At 46.0% G+C, this 23,281-nt stretch overlaps 1 protein-coding gene across 1 annotated transcript in view; it reads right to left on the bottom strand.

The window, feature by feature from the left end:
- cpne5a (copine Va) overlaps positions 1 to 23,281 on the bottom strand; it is a 109,505-nt gene that overhangs the window by 28,364 nt on the left and 57,860 nt on the right. The window contains exons 7-11 of the mRNA XM_036532794.1: positions 19,332 to 19,395; positions 7,911 to 8,014; positions 6,178 to 6,282; positions 1,134 to 1,175; positions 610 to 685 (exon numbers count right to left, since the gene is read on the bottom strand). Of these exons, the coding sequence (XP_036388687.1) occupies positions 610 to 685; positions 1,134 to 1,175; positions 6,178 to 6,282; positions 7,911 to 8,014; positions 19,332 to 19,395 (391 nt within the window). The remainder of the gene's footprint in view (positions 1 to 609; positions 686 to 1,133; positions 1,176 to 6,177; positions 6,283 to 7,910; positions 8,015 to 19,331; positions 19,396 to 23,281) is intronic.

Raw genomic sequence — 23,281 nt, 5'->3', positions numbered from 1 at the left:
CACGCACACATGGCATGCATGCACACACATACACATACACACATTCCCACGCTCATATACACATAAATGCATAAACACATAAGGTAAATGAGATATTTGGTTGAGCTCTGCCAAGCCTTCAGTAAGTATCAACAGACAGACTGTTTGTGAAATGTCCTCCATATATCAGAAGTCCATGGTGGACCACTGTCTGTCTTTGGTTGTTTGAGAACACGGTATTCCAATATTGTACTACAGCTTTAACAACCATGACTTTTACTGTGACAGTTCACAGAAAGGCAATGTGGATTGATCAAGGGTGGATCAAAGCACTTATTTCAGCAGATTCAGACCCTGATTTCCTAATGATTAAGAAGCTCTCTCTATGGAAAGGGTAACTAATGCCTCTCATTCTGTTACCTCAGCAAAATAAAAGGGCAGGCCTATTGACCCTCCCAGCCATATCCACCGCACATTAATGGCACAAGGATGACTAATACACTCACTAAGCTAACACAGCACAAGATTAATATACAGCTCAACACCCCCCCCCCCCCCCGCCCCCCCAAGCCCCATTCTGTTTCTGATGCCCCCTAGGTCTAGCTGACAAACCCCATGGGGCCCTCTCACCTCGTACACATTGAACTGGCTTTGGCCACGTGCCAGCTCTCGGTAGCTGGTGGTGAATTCTCCGATGAAGTCGTGGCTGAAAGACAAAGGACGAGAAACATCCCATCAGCCTCTGCGGAGCGTCGCTACCATGGCCTAAACCCTGCAGGTTGCAGGAGCATGGGGAAACATTTGTTGACAGACTTCACTTTTCACATCACCACTGTGCTGCACCTAAGGTGAGACTGGAGCCTGGTGCGGGCGAAATCTGCTTTGTAAACTCAGACCCGTCCCTCCACTGCATGAATATTAATGTGGGGCTGCCCCTCAGGAGGTGCCAGTCTACACATCAATAAAGAAGGCTGTTTTATGACCTCACAAAATGGCAGGTTGTCATGCAGCTGAGGGGCAGTCATCTTCTGCCAGGGCAAGGGGGTTAAAGAAGACCACGGAGCATGCTACAGATGGACGTGCTATGAATCTTAAAAAGCCTGTTATAACCAAACCGTCCTCACTCCCCAAAGTCCCTGATGTGACCCCCTCACCTGCCGTCCCGGTCCCAGTCGTACACCTCCACCTTGATCGTCCTGCAAAACATGTGAGAAGTGGAAACATGGGACTGTGTCTTCAGCATGCGGTTTCACCGAGGGGCCCCAAATGTCCCTCCAATGATTAACATCACACCCCTAGCTTCCCAGGGGCTGAGTGTAATTGCAAGCACTCGCTTGTTTGAAATGAGCCCATTTGACTGTTAGAATTATTCACTCTCATTAGAAGAAGAACAACAGAAAGAGGCATGTAGCAACGTACACATAGATGTCTCATTACTGCTTACTGGTTCTTGAAGCAAGGCAAACCCATTAGGACCCATTACGAGAACACTGAAGCGAATGGCTTATAACAGCAGACTCTGTGATTAAATACAGAACACGTCTCATCCTCCAGATATGCGTCTCACCACACAGCAAACAAACAGGTTCATGCTGAAGTTGACTGACTTCATTCATTATCACTTACAGAGGAGTGAACAGAGAATGCCATGTTAACAAATTGCAATAATATATGAGAAATATGCAGAGGTGGAAAACTCCGGCTTCAGAAAGTAAAAGTCCTGCCACGTATTTGTTCCACCCATGCACTACACCACCTGAATTTAATTAGCACAACTCTTCGGCCAGGTAGAGGAGCTAATTAGTGAAATCACCTTGTTTAGTGAATGGATAGAACAAATACATGGTAGGACTTTTACTCTCTGAAGCCGGGGTTTTCCACCTCTGGAAATATGTTGTTCAGCCCAAGAATATATTGCAAATACATTCAAAATACATCAAAGCAGACACACTATATATTGCAATATAACAAAATGGCATTTACATGTTTTCAATGTATTAATTGAGTTTTATTCTCTACAATATCTTTTTAAAGCATTATTTTTGAATATGAACAGTTAATCAGGTTTCTATTAATCAGATTTGATTGAACTGCTAACTGAATATGAGTCTAAATAATGTGACAAAAAATATGCAGTTGGAGGTGCATTGGTGCTAATATAAACAGAAAGCATTTTATTCAACATATTTTTGTGAGTTTCCTGCCCCTTGATTAAATCTAGGACAGCTGTTTTAATTAAGCTTAAGTCGTTGTTCAATTTATTGTTCTAAAGCCTCACCGAAACAAAAATAATGACTCATTCAATAAAGCAGAACTACGATTCTGCATGTTTGCCACACATGTCAAACCCCCGGAGTTCTAACAGCAGATATCTTTCGTGATATCAAATCATTCTGGTAACAATGCAATCAAATGTAATTAACAGGGATCTTAGCTAGAGAGAAAACCAGCAGATGTGGTGTGACCCCAGGAAGAGCACAGGGAATCACTGAAACAGACTGATTCCCTTAAGTTAAACAAAACTGTGGAAGCATTCAAATGCAGATCTGCTGCTGTCTTGCAATAAAGACTCAATCAATCATTTGCAGAGGTAATGAGAGGCTCACTTATTCAACAGCTCTGCTCTGAGTGCTGAGCGCTGCTGTCCCATAATGCACAGTGATTATTGTAATAGCTAGACATTCAACGCACTTGAAGATGAACCGCAGAGACTGAGAAGAGAGTTTTAGATACAGTTTGCCAGTTTTTGGGGATGTTTATTTTTCTCTTTCCCTGCCAGAGGCAAAATACTACTCTCTCCACCCACTCCTCAAAGGGGACGACACGGTGCGTGATCTAACAAAATCAAACAGGAGGCAGGAGCCCAAACCCGCACATGCTGCCTGAGAGCCCCGTTGTAGGCAGGGATTCTTTGACATTTTCTTCAAAGTGGCGAGCTGGCATGTCCAGCACTGCTGCCCGCCTGGCATGCAGGCAGAGAGACATTGAAGGTGTAGATGGTTCAGAAGATAAAAACCAGAGGATTCACCCTGCAGCTCCTGTCAGTCTCTGCCTGTGTGTGTGTGTGTGTGTGTGTGTGTGTGTGTGTGTGCGCGTGCGCGTGTGTGTGTGTGTGTGCGTGTGTGTGCGTGTGTGTGTGTGTGTTTGTGTGTGTGTGTGTGTGCGCGCGCGCGCGCGTGTGTGTGTGTGTGTGTGTGTGTGTGTGTGTGTGTGTGTGTGCGTGTGTGTGTGTGTGTTTGTCTGTACTTGTGTTCACACCTCACTGGGAAGTACATGAAAGTCAGAAATTATATCAATCTTTGCAGGACTTTGATGTGTTGAAGTTCACTTTGAAAGAGAAAAGCACTTCTTGCCAGGGAACAGTCTAAATCACCAACAAACGGATTGGCTACTCTCCTGAGGGATCCCATGCTGACTAAATTATTCTAAAAGAAATGGAAGTATTGGCTCGATAGGCACTAATAAAACACACTGTTTTTATGGTTTAATTTGCCTCTCAAATTGCTTCCTCCCATAACTTGCATGGGTAACTTTCAGATATTGAAACAATTTGCAATACCCATAAACTTGGTGGATCTTTTTCTCCACAAATTACCATTATGTCAAAAAAATTTATTACTGTGGAAGATTCTTTTTTTCTGTCTGATATGTCTGATTACCCTGAAAGATGGATGGACGCATGATGTCATTTTCCTCATGACAGCACTGCCAAATCAAGACTGCCGCTGTGTCTCCATGACATGTCTCTGTTCTGCTCATGAGAAAAGGTCAGTGTCTATGGAAAGGAAGACGTCGCTTTAGTGGCGTTCGTGTAGAAATGAATCTCTTCTGACACTCAAGCCTGTGTGTAAAAACGATCCCTGTTGTTGTGGCAGTTGAAGTGGCTGTGCTACCATTTGTGTGGGAGGAGGAGACAGGGTCAAGCGGAAAACAGAATCATCTGCCAGTGAAAGAGACAACACCGTTTTACTGAGCACACAGGGGGTGTCAACACCAGTGACTTTTTCACAGACAGGTGTGACATCACATCTCAGGTATTCAGCCATGAGGCGGACTCAAGACATACACTTTTGGTTTAACAACCAAAGCCTGGGCTTATCTACCATTTTTTTTTGATTGAATGACTATTTATGATGAGTTTTAGTGTACTTTTCTATCTCAGAATGGATTCAGAAATACAATGTATGCTGTCAGAGTTATACCGGAGCCAGACTTACATTCCATTTTTGAATGACAATTTATCACAAACTTGAACATTTTTGAACTTTTGACAATTTCAGAAGGTGAAGATGGATCATGTCTCTCCCAAGGATGGGAACAGCTCAGCTTGTCCAGACAAACTCCAGGCCAGTGAACACTAATATGGACACACAAATAAAACAGCAAGGGAAAAAAAGAGTGGCTTAGCCCACAGTCTCGCATGGAGCGCATCTGCGAACCCCTGCCTGACCCCGAAATAGAAAACGTGACACTGTTGACTGGCAGGGTAATGGAATGGGGGGGATGACCTATAATTCTCCACCGTGTGAGTCAATGAGGTGGCAGAGCTGGCCACGCATTTCAGACACCCTCTCAGGAAAAGCTGGATTTAGCAACTGCTATTTAGTCATCCAGCAGAGAGACAAGCCCCCCCCCCCAACACCTCGCGAGCTACTCTTCGCATGCAGAGAGCCCCTTTCCTCTTTGAACAGGAAGTCTGAGCATGATTGCGTCCTCTGTCAGTCTGTGCCAGCCATTCCCTTGTGGCAAACCCAGGCTGGGCGGGAAACTCTAAGACAGGGCCGACTCTGGAGGGAGGAAAAAAGGCCTTCAATTTAATCCAACCTGACTGATTGATGAAACTGGAGAGCACTCGATGCTTTAGTACTGGCTGCAGATGCAGACTTATGTCAGACTACGAGTCATTATCGGCTGAATAAGGCCAGGGCACGGTTCGGAAAGCGCGTCAATTACTTAATGCGGTCGCCGCGATAATATCAGGGAGTGCAGGGGAAAGAAACCCTCGAGGGTGGCGGTAGACAGCGATCGGAGAATTCCTTTTTGCTTGTGTTGAAGCTGTTATCTGTTACGGCGACTGGATACCACCAAGCCTCTGCCGCGCTCTCGGGCTTTGTCTCAGCTCTCTGCTTGTCTCATCGTGTTAGCCATTGAAGGCAGCGGGGCAGGCGACCGCGGCGAGATGGATCGGCCCTGACATTTGCCCTGGCTTCCCACGCCTGATTGAATCTGACAGGGGAGACGATACTGGTACGGCTTGATTTCCAGGCGCAGCCGACTCTGTCCAGCGACCGGTAGCTCCGCAGGGTCCCTGAGTTCCAGGCCCTGCTCCCTCATTTTCTGCATGTGAAGGCGTTTATCCTCATGTCATGTCTGAAATGAAACCTGCCTTCCACGCCAGCATCTTAGGTGTTAAAGAGAGGTGATTCCACTGCTTGACAGGTGCTTTTGACAGGTGCAGAAATATTGTATATACAGCCAGCTGAAGCTCTGACACTCGGATATGCAAAAACGATAGGGAAAATGACATGTATCATTTTGGAGGGATCTCTGTAGAGCAGTGTGTAGGGAACCACATTTTAATGGGGTGCCATAATACACTACTGCTGTTGCCCCAACACCCCCCCCCCCCCCCCCCCACCCCACATTCCCCCCCGCTCACCCCCGATTTTTACCCCCAAGAGCCCATGCTGTCTGCCGATCGAACGGACTATCAGCTCAAGGAACATAACATCTTGCGCACATTGCCTTGCTCCTGAGTCTGTAGTTTCTCACTGTGTTTCTCAATATGTAAGTGTTTATCTACCCAGTGGCAAGACACTGTGCCCACCGAGATCAAGGCAATTTGAACACCCGAGATTAGATATAAGCGGTGAATCAGGGGTTTATCAGGGGGTGCCATAGCTATCCCAGACAAATCGATGGCCAGGATGAGCAGCCCACAATCAGCCGGAGTCAGCGATATGACAAATGGGGAGAATCAATACCAGCCGAATAAACTGTGCCTTGCCATTTAAAAGTAATTACCCCTAAACTCTAAATGGTGGCAGAAATATAAAAGCATTTTTGCTGGGCACAGACTGCTCCAGCAGCAGATGCTGAGCCACGCTGAGACTGGCTGGGTGCATCTGGGGCTGGCACGGCATGCGCCCTGAGGTGAAATTAAAGCGCGGCGTCAGCTGGCCAACAGGTGAGCCCTACCTGTCATAGTCGCCGTTGCAGAGCGCACGCACGGGGATGGAGAAGGGCTGCCACACGGGGTTCAGTGTGTTCTTCACCACCTCCGTCTTGTGGCAGATGGTGAATCTGGTCAGCGAGAGAGGGACACAGACACAGGCGAGGTCACTCTCCGCCCACACGGTACAGTGATGCCTACGGCAGCCATACAGTGACAACAATCCTGCCCCTTCATCCGACCTGAAAAGAGAAAGCCACGCTCACACTGTTACATGAATGTGGCTGTGTGACGTGTGTTCAAACGTATCCTTTTACAAGGGTATCACAATGAGTGCACCATTATGGCACTGTGTTGCCCAGATACGGCTTTTGTCCGCAGAGGCTGCAGAGGAGCAAATCTGCATTGTAATCATACAGTTGTACAGCGCAGCATAAAGTTCACATAAGGTTGCAAAAGGCGAGCATGAAATATTCATAGTGGTGACACGGTGTGTGACAGGGTGAGGAGAGAGGGCAAAGCTTCCGCAGGTAGGAAATAGCCCGGCCTTACTTCTTCCGTGATGAATTGCACGAGTCCCAAATGTAGACGCTACGTGATCTTGATGTAAACAAGCGCACCGAAATGTATTGTTACTGTGGCTGTTGAAAAGTACACTTGAATACGGGAGTGGATTTGCACCAAGTGCAGGCAGGGTCAAAGGTCACATTGGCATGCCTTTTTAGAATGATTCACGTGTCTTCACTGCTGTCTTGCTATAGAGAGTAATTTGTCACTGAACTGCTCACATTATTTTAGATACCAGGTAATAATGTCAAATATAGACATCTATAATGTATTTGCATTTATATTGCATTGGACAGTGAGCTTGGATGGCAGAGTTGGTCTGAGGATACATTATTTTGCTAATTCCCTTGTTTCAGTCGGAAGTTGTTTTGACACAGAGCCGAGTCTATTTGCATAACATTCCATTTTCTGCCCATCTCTCTATCTTCACGTCAGTGAAAGTACTTTGAGTGATTTACAGCACTTTCCTGAAGTCAGTCAATAGTGACAAATTGTGCTGGGAGTGCGCTCTTATCTTGGCACTTTGCATTTTGAGCACGTCCTGTGCCGCCCACCACCGCCACTCTGGCACAGCACCCTGGCACAGACACCTGACCCCAAACACAGAGGTCGCACGACGCTGGTGTCAGAAGACGCGACAGCACACATTTGTCATATGCCTCCATCTGATGTCCCACACAAGACTTTTAAGTGGCAGTTTGGCAGCTGGAGGCTCCCAAACGCTCCCTCACCTCATCGTTCCTGTTGGATCATTAAAATGCTCACACATGCCCTTTCACTCCCAGCCACCCTAAACTAGAAGTCTGCACTGGGCTGTGGAGGATCCAATCATGAGCCAGCATCACCCAAGTAGGCATTACTTTGTGGGTAATCACTGTTTTGAGTGGACTTTCAAATTTTTGAAGCAGTTTCCAGTGACGCACCAGTGTCCCCTGGTGCTTTGTGAGACTGGGATCAAAGGCAGCTGGTGGAGATACTCTCTCAGCACTATGCAGGGCTTGTTCTAATGCAGACTATTCCTCCAGGGGTACTCTTTCAAAATCCACTGCTCGGTGTCTCCTCGCTCATCTTCTGGCGCTTTGAAACGCAGCAGAACCCCTGTGATTTAACTGCGCATCTACCATACGGCTCTGTCATGTGAGATGCAGTCCAGGTCAGGCGTGAGACAGCATCGGGAGGCCAGCAAACTCACGTTCCATCTTCGTTGCTCCTGTAGAAGACCATGAAGGGGTCGGACTTCCCGAAGAAGTCCTTTTTGTCCAGTTTGTTGGCACAAAACTGCATCGTGGCACTGTCCTGAGGGAGAGGGAGAGGGAGAGACAGGAGTTATGAATCTGGCTTCCTTCTTTTCTTAACTCCCTATAAAGCAGTGCTGGGCACAGCAAATAAAGCAAGATGCACTGTGCATCCCAATGAGTGCAGTACAGTCAGCCTCCCCAGCATCCCCTCCTTCTGGCCTGTGAGTTCATTATCGCTTTGCAGCGGCACGGAAGAAGAGGATGATCAGATCTTCAAACACACACAAAGCCTCCCAACTTAGAATGTCCTTGGATTCTATGGAACATGCATTCCATTTAAATACCTAATCACGCATTTGTGTGAGACTGGTGCTGGGGGAAGCGGGGAGGGGGTGCTGTCAGTGACGCTTGGTGAAGGCGCACGTGGCAGGAAGCGCTGCCATTTATGCTTTTACACGGTTCTTTTTCCCTGCCTCACTTCCTCCTGTGATCGCACGACGGGACTGCAGCGCAGTGGAGAGTCAGAGACCCAGGACTGTGAGCCAGCCTTTGGAAGACACCAGATAAATGAGGTTTTTTTTCATGCCAGCCACACCATTAATTCTGCAAACACTTCAGCAGGGAAGATAACTGGGTGAAGCTGTTTATGTTGAGAGTGACAAAGAGCATTCTCTCTATATATTGCTCTTGCTCTCTCAATTTCTTGCTTTCTCTCTTTCTCTCGCTCTATCTCTGTCTTCCTCTCTCATTTTCTCCCTTTCTCTCTCAGTAGGTTTTTTTTTTTTACTTATGCTACCACTCGGGGCCATATTGCTGTTACCGTGGCAATCAGTCAATGACACTTCAACAGGCATGTGGTCTGGGAATCGGATTGGATTAACCCTGGGATTTCACTGCAGCATGATACCCACCCTGCCAAAACAGGGTCACACACCTCTAACTGCTAGGTGATGATAGCTGGTGCGGGGTAAGGTAGGTGGCACAGGGCAGGGCAGGGTGAGGAGTCGGTCTCTCTGACCCACATCGATCTACGTCACGGCCACTATCATTTGGCTGGGAGCCCAGCTGCTAATGTGGACAAAAGCCTGTCTGTTCAAGTGAAAAAAGCTGCCCTGGAGTTATCAAAATACTGCCAGCCAGAGCTCCTCCCTCAGAGAGAGTGAGAGAGAGCCATGAGAGACAGCTGTGTTAGGAAATGAAATGATTTCCTTCTACACGGCCATAAGTGGCACTGCAAACGGCTGATAACACAGGGTACGATCCCAGACAGACCTGCCTGCTGATGTGCCAAGCCTTGCCAATGCATTTTCACAGATCCTATTGTGCCATCACAATATCACCATCCTATTGTATCTGCCGAATGGAGGTAAGAAGCCCTCCCATGTTTGGAAGAACACCAAGGAGAGCAGCCGCAGGGATTTCCCGTAGTGTTTTTCACAGACATAAAGCCCTGCTGCTGCTTTTGTCATTAGTTTTCAGCTGCTAATACCTGAAAACTGTACCTGTGCATTCCCTCCATACAGACACGCCCTGTAATACACATGCGAATGGCAGCGAGCTGTTAAAACTGCGAACGTTGGTGGTCATACCGTATTTACCCTAGTGTAGGAGCATGAGAGAACAGAGGGTGTGATAAATATGGTGTCTGTACCTTTATTTATTCTAATATAGGGGGAGGAGAAAACAGAGGGTGCGATATATTATGGTGTCTGTACCTATATTATCCCTAATTTTGGGGCAGAAGAACGCAGAGGTTGTAATATATATGGTGACTGAGAGCGGAGCTGACTGCTTTCTACAGACAATACGGGTTGCATTTTTTCATGTCTCTGTCAGTGCTCTCTCCCTCTCATCGTCACCTGAACTCTGTGAAGGGTGCTGTTTAGCTGCACCATCCAAGTCCTTATCACATGTACCACACCTACCACTGGCCATCTTGATCGAAAACACCAAAATAGCAAGACGCCACGTTTGCCCATCTTACCTTCGGCTCTATAGCTGTTCATCTGAGGCTGAAGCTGCTTTTCCATCTCTCAGTATTTGCAGTAACCCCCTCTTCTTTATTCTACCTATGCTAAGTTCCCTGGAGGTCTTTTCTTTGCCTCTCTCACATTTAAAATTCCTCCAAATGTTCCTCATCATGCATGCTGTTATTCAGCGGGCGCCACCATGCTGAATTTCAAATGTGATCAATTCTCATTTGCCAGCTGATAGAAGCACCCCCCGCCCCACACACACACACACACACACAGCTCACACTCCACAGGGCCCAGCCAACCGTGAGGCACGAGGCGAGAGGCACAAGACCAGGCCTGGCTATTTTGGGCTCCGTGTGAAGTCGATGTTCTGCCGTGAGCCTTAGGACAGGGCCTGCTTTCAAAGGCCTTAATTCAGTTTGCATCATGGTTCCTTTCCACCAGTTAGCAAAGGACCAAGAAAACGTCTTCCCACAGGACAAATATGAAATGAATCTTAAAAAAAAGCTTTAATCTCAAATGTGTGGATTGTTGAATTAACTGGAAACAACGTGGTTTCTCAGCATTTACTGTTGACTTGATTTGTCATTAACAGACATAGCAAGAGCCAGGTCAAACGCTTAACGTCTGCCTTTGTTGGATGGAGAGAAACAATTCTGACTTTTAATTGGAATGCTCTGATTGCTGGAACAGCAGTAGTAAGAAATCAAGCCAATAGATCCATTTGTTTTCTAAAGGCTCTGCTGGCAAACAGAGCCCATCACGATAACATGAGGAGCAAGCCATAAAGGAGGGGCGGTTTGGTGAGAACAGACACATTATTTCTATTCACAAGAGACACAAACAGGGGCTCATAAGCTTTTGGACTCATTTGCCAATCAGATTTCTCTGCCTGGAGATAGTCTTCCCGTCCTATATCCCAGGTTGCCCCCAGGGTCTCATTAGAAGACATCCCAGTAGAAGAGTCCCATTAAAGAGTTCATTGCCCTCTAGTGACACAACACAGACTATAAAAGTAAACTAAACATAGGGGAAAGTAAAGATATATTGAACAGATATAATAAAAGATATATTCAAACAAGGAATAATGGACTTAAACCTAATTTTGAGACAATCTGGACAAAAGTGATTCTCTACTAATGATCACAGCATACTATAACAACAGCACCTGATAAAAGTAATATACACATAACGCAACAGTAGTGTATACATAAATGGCGTAAGTATTTTCTGGGAGGCAAAAATATACATCGAATCCCAGCGTGGTACAGTGGATGGTAATAATCACACTCTTAACTATTGATACAAACCTTACTTCACCTGAAAGTAAAGGTTATGCAGTGTTTTCCCGCTCAGCACTGTGGGGAACAAACGAAGACACAGCCAGCACAGTGCACAAAGACAGGAGCCTGCAAGAGAGCTGAGAAATGCAATACACAGAGGGGCGTTTAAGCGAATCCAATCATCATGTTTTTGGAGCTTCAAAGCCCAGTGCCTACTGTCTCAGACACGGCGGTAGTTTAATGTTGTTGCTGATCTGGGCGCGTAAAAACCAGGCTCTCTCCAGCCTGGTAATGACACGCTAATCGTGTTCTAATGGCAGGAGTGCGTAAGCAGGCCCGTCTCATTATCACAGGCGGACAGGCCAGGCTTCTTTTTGAGAGATCGCAGGAGGAGCTGCGGCTCGGGGACAGATCCTTGCAGTAAAACTTTATCCGCCCTAAAGCTCTCGTTTAGAGTCCCCATGCCTCCGCAAGCCTTCTGTTTGGCATCCCAGTCTGCTCTCCACGCGGCAGCACTAAAACTTTATCACCCTGGAGGTGCCGTCATAGTGCCCTCATGTCGGCAGCTGGCAGCTCTGGGTTCCTAAGTGGCAACCTGGGAGCGTTTCTGTGCCCACCATCTCTCTCCCCCTTCCCTTCAACATCCCATAAACTAAGACGACAGTGCCTAGCAACCTTCAGGCCACTGTTTCTCACTTGCCTTTGTGGCCTACGCCATGTCACTCGTCTGCAACCCTGGGACATGAGAGGAGGCTCTGGGGGCCAGAGCTGTGCATGCTCAACCCCGCATGATCGCTGCAAGGGGGCCGGGGAGTGAACGACCAGGCTGCAGCTATTTCTGCAGATCCAGGCCCGCCTTGCCCACACACAGCCATTAACCACCCTCTCCACACTCAAACACCGCAATGTTATACCATACACCTGCAAGGAAATCATTCACGATGCAGGCCAGCATCAGTCAGAGCCTGCTGACGTGGGGGGGGTTGGCGGACCCGGAGAGCAGATTAAGTGAGGCGTCCATTTGGGGACAGGGGGCGCGTTTAATGATAATTATGCATTCCTGCACACAGCACACTCACAATGCCCTGAATATGACAGGCGGGTGCACCAGACCCAGGGACACCTGCCCCTCTCAGGCTGTGATTGGCACCTCGGCGCCCTGCGACTCTGAGGAGAACAGGACAGAAAGTGCAAAGTAGGCAGAAAATACTCAATTCTCTCCACATAATGGAGGCTTCAAATCCCATTATCACAGTGGCTCCTCAGGACAAAACAGGGAAGAGAGAAAATAATGCAGGTGAGGTTCTGTGCTGGGGAGGAGCTTTCACAAAATTATCAACCTGACAAACCTGAAATAAATAAAAGCCCAAGGAATACTAAATATCACTTTAAATGAGGGTCTTCAATGCTCTGTTAATATTTCATGAATATTTCATACATAAAAATCCACTGTATTTCCTCACAGGACTCTCAATGGATTTTCCTGGCTGTAATTTGTCTCAAAGAGTATTTAAATTTAAAGTTCAGCAGAGACTTTAGCTCTTTCTGGCACCTGAAAAACGTATGAATATAAATACATACACATCATACACAGGTCTTATATTTTCTATTTCTTAGATGTGCCATTTGTCAAGGCTGGTTTACAGGAAGAGTACTTTCACATTAAAGCCAATTACCACCCATAAAATCAATCCATCACTTCTTGAAATTTTTTTATCATGCTTTTAACTGCATATTATGACTGAATTCTTCAAAGCAATTCCTTCTGAAGTAAACATGAGTAATGAATTATAGCTGGGAGAAACACATCAGTCCTTCAAATGTACACATATTGATGGCGGAAATGTAAATATTGATTTTTTTTTTTTTTGCGAAGTTAACATTTCAGTTGTGAGTGAAAAAAATTAGCCCAAGCCCTTAAGAGCAGGAAAAGGATAGGTCTCTGCCTATCCTTGTTTTGCATATCACCACATCTTTACTATGTACTTGGATCTGGTTAACACCCCTTATTACTGGCCTCCATCAAAATTTGTCCCTCATTTGTCGGGGCCAAGTGAACAGTTTTCTCTTCTAAATTCAGACTGTTAGCAAGAGGTAGAAACGGTAGAAACGGCAATGGAATCAGCCGCATAAAAATGTGCTTTATGAAAGACATGAGAATGATTTAAAGAGAAAATATTTGATATTTACACACTCTCTGGACAGGGTCTTTTCTAACTTGAAGCAAAACAGAACCCATAGCTCAGTCTTAGTAAGCCAATTATGATTCATACATATGAATACTGTATATACAGTATATAGCATACAATATTGCAGCCTATTGGTTTGGATGGATGTACCGGAACGTTTTCAAATAAATTAGCTAATAATAAATTTAAGTTACCTATCGCGCTAGTCAGAAGTATACTTAGTATATGGTGGACCATGTCCATGGGAGTGATTGGGTGATTGGGCTGCTGATGTTTTATGACTAACATGTATGGGCAGCAGTGTGGTATAGTGGTAAGGCTCAGGGCTCATAACTCAAAGATTGATGGTTCAATTCTGGATAAGAGCATCTGCTAAGCAATTAAATGTAAATGTAAATAACACAAGGCAAGGATGCACCAAAAGACCGGGTGGTAGTGGGAATGCAGACATTCTTATTACATCACCAGAACCGACCTTGGAAAGCACGTTAGTAAACATGCAAGAATGAGAATAATGTTTGTATATGTAATAAAGGCTAAAAGCAATCGCTCTGTCCTGTTCCGGGTGGGACAATCTGTTGAACAGCCTGCTATATTGGCCAGTCTCAGCTATCACCCACGGCTCTGCGAGGATCCTGTGAATTGAGATGTTTGTTTGTTTGTTTGATCGGCTTCACAGCATTGGGGTTTTGGGGCTAAAGCCTGGGGGTCTCTGGGATCAGGTCAGAGGGCCCCTAGAGGGCCAATTGCCTCAGCAGCAGCTAATGAACACCAGAGTCCACCAGACTGGAGCTCTATAAGGAAGTTGTGTCCATTTTCTTTTTGATTTTGGCTCAGCTGATTCACCATGGCTTTGTGTTTTATCATTTTAAATGTTTATGATGCTATGTGTCGACACAGTGCCTGGGCATGGATATGGAGACTGTAGCTCCAGAAATGCTAGCTTACAGACCATTCAGGGACTCCATTCTATAACTCTGTCTTATATGTTCACATTCAAAGGTGTAATTCTTCTCAGGGAACTGGTTCACAGATGAGAGCGGAGGAAAATAAATGTCTATTGTACATTCATAAGCTTGGGCTATGCCTGCATCCCTAAAATACAGCTGTGAACTTTGGAGCCACATGTACACAACATTGCTAAGGCTTGGTTACATAAAATTATTACATTTGGAAAATTCAACATCAGCAGAAAGTCAAACAAAGCTTCAAGGCTTTACCACTGTAACTTAAATGGGTCTCTTTTGATTTGCCTACAAACATTGATTATTATTATTATTATTATTATTAGTAGTAGTAGTAGTAGTAGTAGTAGTGGTAGTAGTAGTAGTAGTACTACTAGTAGTAGTATGTACTAGATGTTCTTAGAGTGACAGTGCATAGATTACAGATCATCCATTTATGCTGGCTGATATTTACGGATGCAGTTTAGATGAATTACTTTGTATACCACTACACCACACTGGGCTCTCGTTAAATGTTAAACAAAGCAGGAGAAAGAGAGAGGGGGGGGGATGTGAGGAGAGAAGGTGACAGACAGATTTAGGGAAGGAGAAAGAGAAAAAGGGAGAAGAGGGAGGGAGAACAAGAAAGGGAGGGAGAGTAAGGAAAAAAAGAGAGGGAGGGAGAAAGATGGAGAAAGAGAGAGGGGGGGAAATGTGAGGAGAGAAGGTGAGAGACAGATTTAGGGAAGGAGAAAGAGAAAAAGGGAGAAGAGGGAGGGAGAACAAGAAAGGGAGGGAGAGTAAGGGAAAAAAAGAGAGGGAGGGAGAAAGATGGAGAAAGAGAGAGAGAAAAAGAGAGATAAAAAGAGGGAAAGAGAGGCAGTGAGACAGAGAAAAGAGTCATTTTGATCCATATAATGGCCCTTAGGCCTGCAAAAACATTGCATCATTGCATTGCTGCATTCTAACACAGGCTACCTGAGCCCTAACGTCAGGTGCAAATTAGTCTGATGGTAAAAACTTTTGGCGGGGGGGCATCAGAGGTGAGGTTTTATTGCTTAGGTCTTTGATTGTTGATTGAGGTCCTGGCTGTGGAAGGGAAATCAAAATAACTGTTATTATTGCTCAACGTGGGAGCAAAAACTAAGCTCCACAAGGTCATTTTCCAATCTGCATGGTGTGAGCTGTCCAGAGGAATGCCAGTCCATCAAACACATCCATCTCTGTAACGCAGAGGTCGACTAAAGCCACAGCCATCGAGTGTCAGGGAAAACAATCTAACCACAAGGCCACTGAGCAGGTTTACAACAACTCAATTACATGTTAACTGAAAGGTACCGATTCAGACATTGACCTCACAGGCTGGAATTGTATATCAGTCAGTGTAATGAATGTAGGTGTAAGCCTTGCTTCAGAAATTCATTATTGCAGTGGATTCCCACAGACAGAGGTTATAGTGCCGACGGGTGGGGTGGGGTGGAGGTGGTTGGGGGGGGGGTTCATTTCCACTGTATGCGGTTTCTGGGAAATCCAATTACTCCAGCTCTACAGTGGCGTAGATTAGGCTTTCGTGTAGCAAGGGTCCTTGGCTCTGGGCTTCTTGTTATTGCTAAAGGTTCAGACAGAATTCTTCGAACATTCTGTCCTTTGAAGCAGGCTTCAAAAGGGGAGGGTGTCTTCTGAAACGGCCCGAGAAGTGGCCACATACCCATCAGCCCCCTCTCTGCACTGCACCTAACACAAGGTGGCGTTGGTCTTGGGAAGCAGTGAGCAACTCTCTCAAAGAGCACCACAAGGCAGAGCTGGTCTAGCCATCTCATAAACTCCAGTATGTTCTGCTTGACATGCATGTCTAAGGAATTTTCATTGGAAGGTGTCTTTTCCAACAGTCACAAATTAGCTTTTCATTTTAAGTAATCAAAAAAGCTTTACTGTACATACCTGAGCTAAGCTGTTTTACTGTCATGGTACTGTCATTGTACTGTCATTTAAGTATGATATCACTGTCTGTGAGCACTCCGTGCTATTCATATTTAAAGGTCGTTCCTGGAGCTACAGCAATGTGTTTTTGTGCAACTCCCACATTAAAGATTATCCTTTCCTTCCTTTCCCATCTACTTCAGCCTTATCCGACAGCTCCCTGTAGCCACTAATTTGTAGACAGTGTCTTTGGCTGTTGTGAGGCAGGCAGGTGCATTACGTAGGAGAGTGACACAGTAAGACTTTGGAAGCGATGGGAAAAATCCAGTTGACTCAGGTTGCTGAATTGGTGGGGAGCATGAAGATGTGTGGACACCAGAAGATGACAGGAGGCAATGACACAATTTCTAGTTTCTCTGTCACTGAGAAAATCGGGGACACATCCTGAAAAAATGATCCCCCCCACCCCACCCCGCCAGGAGCGCCTCGGAGAACAGTGAGAGAGACATGGCATGATTCGACATTCCTCATTCGTTCTACTTTTAGCACTCAGCCCTGGTTGGCTGATGTGAAATAATTTTTTTCAGAACTGCTGATGCTATGTTAGCTCTAATAATACATAATGCAGACAAAGGTGTGCAGCATTTAAAAAGCATACAGCCTCAGAAAACATTTCTGTTTCATGACTGGCTGCTTTTCCTGTGTGGCCCACCATCCAATGCAATTTCTGAATATGTTTACACTTTAGTAACCCCTGCAGTAGAATCTCTGGACATAGTGTGGGCAGTAAAAAACAGAGACAGGGCGCACAGCACTGACATGAGGGTATTGACTCAATAGATATTGCCATCCAATACGCCACAAAAAGGCTTTTTGGGATTGCTTGTCCAGTTTTCAGCAACACTTGGTCGCAGTGATAGGTTCTTGATTGGGTGTCAGGGAGCATGGTACTGTTGCTGTCAGGGCCATGAAAGCACGCTCCAGACAGGCAGAATCTTATCACTGGGAGGCCAACAGGCAGCAGGGTCTCCTTTCATGGAGCAGTGAATGCTGGGAAATCTAGAGATGAAGCAAGTCCTAGATCAGACCTGAGAGAAGGTCTGTATTTAAAATCCAGTCAAACATGTACACACACACACGCATGCACGCGCACACGCACACACACACACACACACACACACACACATACATACATACACACATTATGCTTTAATGCATAAAAGAGGAAAAAGACTAATGTTCGTAAATGAGGAAAGAGCAGGCATCCAGGCAATTAGAGATGTAGGAGAGCAGAGATGTAGGAGAGGAAGACACAGGGGCAGCCAGCAGCAGTTTATCATTCAATTGATGTTAGAGTCGCCTGCTTCAATATGCTCCTGTGAACCCATGAAAGTCTGCGCATGCCTTTGTGTGTAAAACATGGAGAATAGCCACAAAGGCATTAATAAGTCTGCCACTGATCTGGGGGATGGAGAGGTAGGAGGATCTGTTTGAAATTGTAATGAACGCAGTGAGTGTGTGATATCGAGAGGTGATCCTCTCCAGCAAGGGGGCCTGGATTTTAAATCACTTCCTTAACAGACTCCACCACCGGCCGTGCACCATGACAACAATCCTCCTCACATGGACCACTCAAGAAATCAGCTAAAATGAACACTACGAACGGCCAAGTGAGTACCAGACCGTTCCTCTGAAGCACAGCTCTCTTCACAGCAGTAAACACACGGGTCACTGGTGTTCACTGCTCCGGGTAGTTGCAGAGAGGCCGCAGTGGGTGGGGCTCCGATCTTTCACATTGCGCCACCTTGGCCGGTTCCTCCCTCCATACAGGTGATATACTGTAGCCCCAAAGCAGCCAAGTAGATGCTGTGACTGGATGAAGAATGTTTGCCCTCTTTCCAAGACTCCGTAGTCTCAACAGGCCCTTCCTGGCCAGTGTAAGTTAGCTATAAAAAAGCTTTCCACCATAAACCACTAAACCAACGCATTTATTTTTCCCATGTTTATGTACAGCCGTCTGGGTGCCACCGAAAATCCGATAAGGTCCAACGGGTTCCGACCTCATTACCGTTTGTCATGTCACAAGAACCACACACTGTTAATTAACACTTTTTTCACACCAACTTCCTTGTGATAATATTTACTCCACGTCTTCTGAGAGATAGCCGGTGGCACTCCATTGCAGAGGGTACTAAAACCGACTGATTGACTGGATAGAGCTGCTGGAGTTCAGAATGGGCTATTCAGGACTGGAGAGCTACAACACTGTTTCACTTCAAATCAGGAGCACTGATTCTGAGAAGCACAGAGGCTAAACTGGTCCAGTAGCTTGCTGGAGTAAGCCATTCTGTGTTGGAATAAAGCAACTAAAGACACAACTTCTCTCCAAGACCAGTACCAGCATGCAATCCAGGACCTAGGAGCTCTCACTGTAATATAGAGATAAGTTTAAAATATTAACAAAATCAGACAACACTGCAGTAACGCATACAGACAATCATGTTAGTGTACACCTCATCGTAGGGCCATGTCCCTATCACATCACATAAGTGGTGCTATTTTCCCAGAAACGTAGCTGTTATGTTGCAGAGAATGTTTGGAGCCTCCTGTCCCCCTGACCTAGCTGCTTTCATGCATAAGCACTGGCTACCACCCTGGAAGTGCACACAATACAGCTGTACAGTAATGAATAAACGTGATCCAAAAATCAATTCACTAAGCCATCTGGGGTTCCATCGGTTTTCAAATAATGGCAGTCGTGGTGATGGGAGTGGAGTTGCCTGCAGCGACAACACACACACGCGCGCGCGCCCACGCACACGCAGGCACACAGACTCGCAAATGCATGGTCCTCCTGACAGCACTTGCTGAGCGCACTGAATGCGGCTGCATACACGCGCTCGCGTACCGTTCTCACGCTGAACACACACACACACGGTGGTGTTCTCAGGTCAGCGCCTGCTTTGCACGCTGGTGATCGCGCGCGCACACACACACACACACACACTGGCGTAAGCACACGCAGGCGGTGGCATTCTCCGCTATGCTCTCAGGTGTACTCACTCTGCAGTTCCCCAGCTCTTCCGCAGACAGGATGATGGTGCCGCATTTCTTCCCCGGGATCCCACTGAAAACGATACAGAGTGGGCCGTTAATGTCGCCAGGAGCAAGGCCAAACGATCGAGCGAAAAATACAGAACTTTTTATCTATCCTGAAACGGCTTCATTCATACTTAAAACTACTAATTTCTGCTATTTGCTGGCAGTATTTATGTTTAAGATTAATATTAAAATTCAAACATGTAAGATTTTCATTAAGAATAAAAGAGAACAGAAAAAGAAAAAAGTACCCGTGTGAAAGAAAGTGTTCAGAGCAACAGCTTTATTCAAATAAAAACATCACACACATAACAGAATCAGCAGATGAATTAAACATTTTCCATTTTTGGTAGACACGTTTATCCAGGGTGACCTACATTGTGAACATTTTTACTTAGCATTCTTTTGTACAGTCAGACAGTTACTTAAGCAAGTCCTGTTAAATACACTGCTCACGGAAACAATGGCACTGCCTCTCTAGGGGAGCAACTCCATATGTTACAGTATAGTTACAGTCCTCACCTGGAGAGATTAGCGCAGCCCAAGCGCAACCCAAGCGTAACTTTCAATCTGCATTCAACTCACGTAGACGCATATATTTTCCCCTACATTTTCAGCTGTCACTGGTTTGGTTATAGACAAGTCTCTACACTCTGACTGCCTTGCATCCGCGTGCTCCAGTACAGAGAATCGGGTCCAGACGGCGCCGGACTTGAGGACCGAAGGGAGAAGAATGAGAATATAAGAGAAAAGATAATAGGTGCCAATCACTCAAGTGGGTGGCAGCTCCCCTCGCCTCACGTTAAACAGAATCTCACCGAAGTTCTCACAAACTATATATTTCATTTCTATATTTGTTATTCTGGTATTGACACACTGTCACAGTAATTGTGGTGCGCTTCGCATAATGGTGTTAAGTGGATAACCAGGGAACAGAAAAATGACACCACGCTTTTTCAGCAATTTTTTTGTTATGCTCAAAATTTGAGAAAGTGACATTCAATTTCCAAGGGCTTAACAACCTTATTGGAAAAGATCATAATTGCATTAATTCTCCAGAAAGGCTTAAGAGCAGGAACTATTTGAATAATGATTAACCAATAACATTTGACGATTCCAACCTCCACATCAACCATTCAGCGTTTTATATGGGGTATTATCACAAAGTACATCACATTTTCCAGTGTAATCTAAATTTATATTTTGCCTGTATGTGCCCTGCAAATGGCTTGTCATATGAATGGTGTCCTCTGTGAAGGTTACTCGGTATAATGTACTCCTTTCTGTTAAGAGTTTGTTGATAATGAAAGCCTATAAGGAACGCACAGCCTGTATTAAGCCACTTCTCTGTCGCTCTCTGAAAAGTCCCATGTATAGAAATCCTGTTTATCATTTTCAGCATTTCTGCTGGCTAAAATGAAAAGCAACAGCTTTCCTGTTTTGAGTGTTTAAATGGCGGAGCTGCAGTTTCAATGACAAAGAGAACAGCACAAATGAAATCCAGATGGAGTAAGCCATCAATCCTGCCATCAGTTCTGCTGTATCCTCTGGAAACCTCTGAGCAGAGCAGAGCCCAGGCACTTCATTGCTTTCGACCATCGTTCTGTCTGTGTGTTCAGCGCCCAGTACAGCTGGGCTGGATCTTAATCTGCCTCTTGAATCATTAGGGACCCATGGTTTAATTTCTTTTTTAAATATCTTTGCATTCTGACACCAGAATGAATTCCACTGAAGGGAAGCCCACGTGAGATGATTCAGAGACGGCAGATGCTGAAGCTAGTAACACGTCCACACTTCAGGATAGCGTTTGCCTGAGGAGGAGGTGGGGTATACATCACACTCACACATACACATGTCAACAGCCCGCGTGAGTACAAGGAGCCTGTGTTAGCCAGAGAGCGCTAATTCTGCCCGGAGCAGGAGGCAGAGTCAGGTGTTGATGAGAGGAGAGTGGGGAAGAATGGGGAAGGGAAGGCCTCAGCCAGCTAGGGTGTGAAGGAACAGCAGTGTGCTCCCGTGGAAGGGAGGGGTGGGGGTAATTCCCCCCCAGGCCTGTTGATCTTACTGCCTATGGTGGTCTCAGCCCTGCCACACACTTCCCCCACCCTCCACAGGGAACCAACAATTTGTAAAGGTCAGGGGGGTGCCCCCCCACTCTTTCGCAATCAGCACTTCAGCCCACCATCTGAAAGCTGCTCAGCAGGGCCTCTGAGTCACCGCTGGAGGAAGGAGGCGGCGGCTTCCGGCTCTCTACTACCGACCCGCTCAAACACGCTAAGCGGCTTGCCGAACGACAAGAAGGAGAGAGTGTAAAAGCCCCGCCCACAAGAGCAGCGGGGCGTTTTCAGTCCCCACGGCCAGCGCTGAGAGAAGTGATTCTCTGACTGGCACAGTGGTCACTTGGATGCAAAGCCCTGTGCAAGACAAAATGGGATCCGCCTGTCACTGGTGACATTATGCGAGCTGATTCCCATCAATGGCATTTAACAGGAGAATTACACCCTGGCCCAGCACAGGGGGGCTGTGGGGGGTGTATCATTCGAAGGTCAGCCTTACAGAAAGACTCCAACGGCAGCTCACAATCTATAGCAATCGATCCCAGTGACATTTTGCTTTGAAGGTTCTTCGCTGTCTTGAAAGGAGGCCATTGTGAAGCACCTGCGGAAGGAGCCAGTTCAGAAGGTCAAGGTGTAACTTTGCACAGGAACGGTGAGGGACAATCGATTCGGCTGAGCGCCCACACACCTCCTTCTTTCTGTCACATATTGCTGCAAATTACGGCACCGTAAGTCGAAAGCCCCATAAAACTCTTCTATTTAACCTTCACAACACGATCGCCTCAAGGAGTACTGTAGCCATAGATCTATCTTGTTGTATATTTTATTCATGGGACATTAAAGCCTGAAAGAGGCAGCATTTATCGTATGACTCCCCTAATGGTTTCTCTGTGTTTGGCTTCAGCACTCTGCTCTCTGAGGGGCCCATGTCATATTATTTCTCTACCTTTCCATCCCACATGGGTCAGTGCACATGGAGTCCTCACCAGCTCCAAACACCTTCCGTGTGTCTCTGTGTGCTGATGGAGGGGGATTATCTTGTGGGTCATCCAGTGATCATGGTGAACGATATTGGTGATCACCTCAGGGCTCCAGGAAACCTTCTCTCAGCCCTAGCAGGGGCTTGTAACAAGACAAGGGCTTCTGATTTTTCAAAATCTGACCATCTTACTTATGAAGGGCTTGTAGGCAATAATTGCTCATAAAATATCAAAATGGTGCCCCTAGTGGCAAAACCCTGCCGGTACATTGTGAGTTTCACAGGGTGGTAAATCCTTCAGCATAACGGGACACTTTATCAAGGGCTTGTCATTTTTCAGTGTCCCAAACAGGTCTTCATCAATATGAAAACAAAAGGATTCAGTGTGTGTATGTGGAATGGCTCAAATTGCCTGCCTGATATTTAATGTGCACTTTTACACAAACCTACAGCAAAATCCCCTCATACATGCATACATGTGTCGACTCATGGATTAATACGTTTGAATGCCAAGCATGACGACAGCTGCCCCCCACCCTAAAAACACAGAGGAGGCACAGAGGCAGCAACTGTGCCCTAAATTTAAATCCTACTTCATCCGAGACTGCCAGTACGGCTCCACTTTGTTATACTGCATTAGGGTTTTTCAAAAGACAAAAGACACCATCACCTTTTCCGTTCAAAGCACAGAAGTGCTTATACATAGTGCCTATTCAGAGCCATAATGACCTCCAAAAAGCAGGAAGGGAGCCAAGAGCCAGGCTGCACAGTACAAGGAGCTAACCTGTGTACCTGAGAAACAAAGGTTTCCAAACGACAGAGGGAGAGCCAAAGGTCCACAGTGGAAAGGAAAGGAGATTAAATTCAGGGAAAATGGA

The sequence above is a fragment of the Megalops cyprinoides genome, chromosome 7 (assembly GCF_013368585.1).
Source record: "Megalops cyprinoides isolate fMegCyp1 chromosome 7, fMegCyp1.pri, whole genome shotgun sequence".
Taxonomy (NCBI): domain Eukaryota; kingdom Metazoa; phylum Chordata; class Actinopteri; order Elopiformes; family Megalopidae; genus Megalops; species Megalops cyprinoides.
Note: the sequence above shows the minus strand (reverse complement) of the source record. Positions and strands in the feature narration are given on the sequence as shown.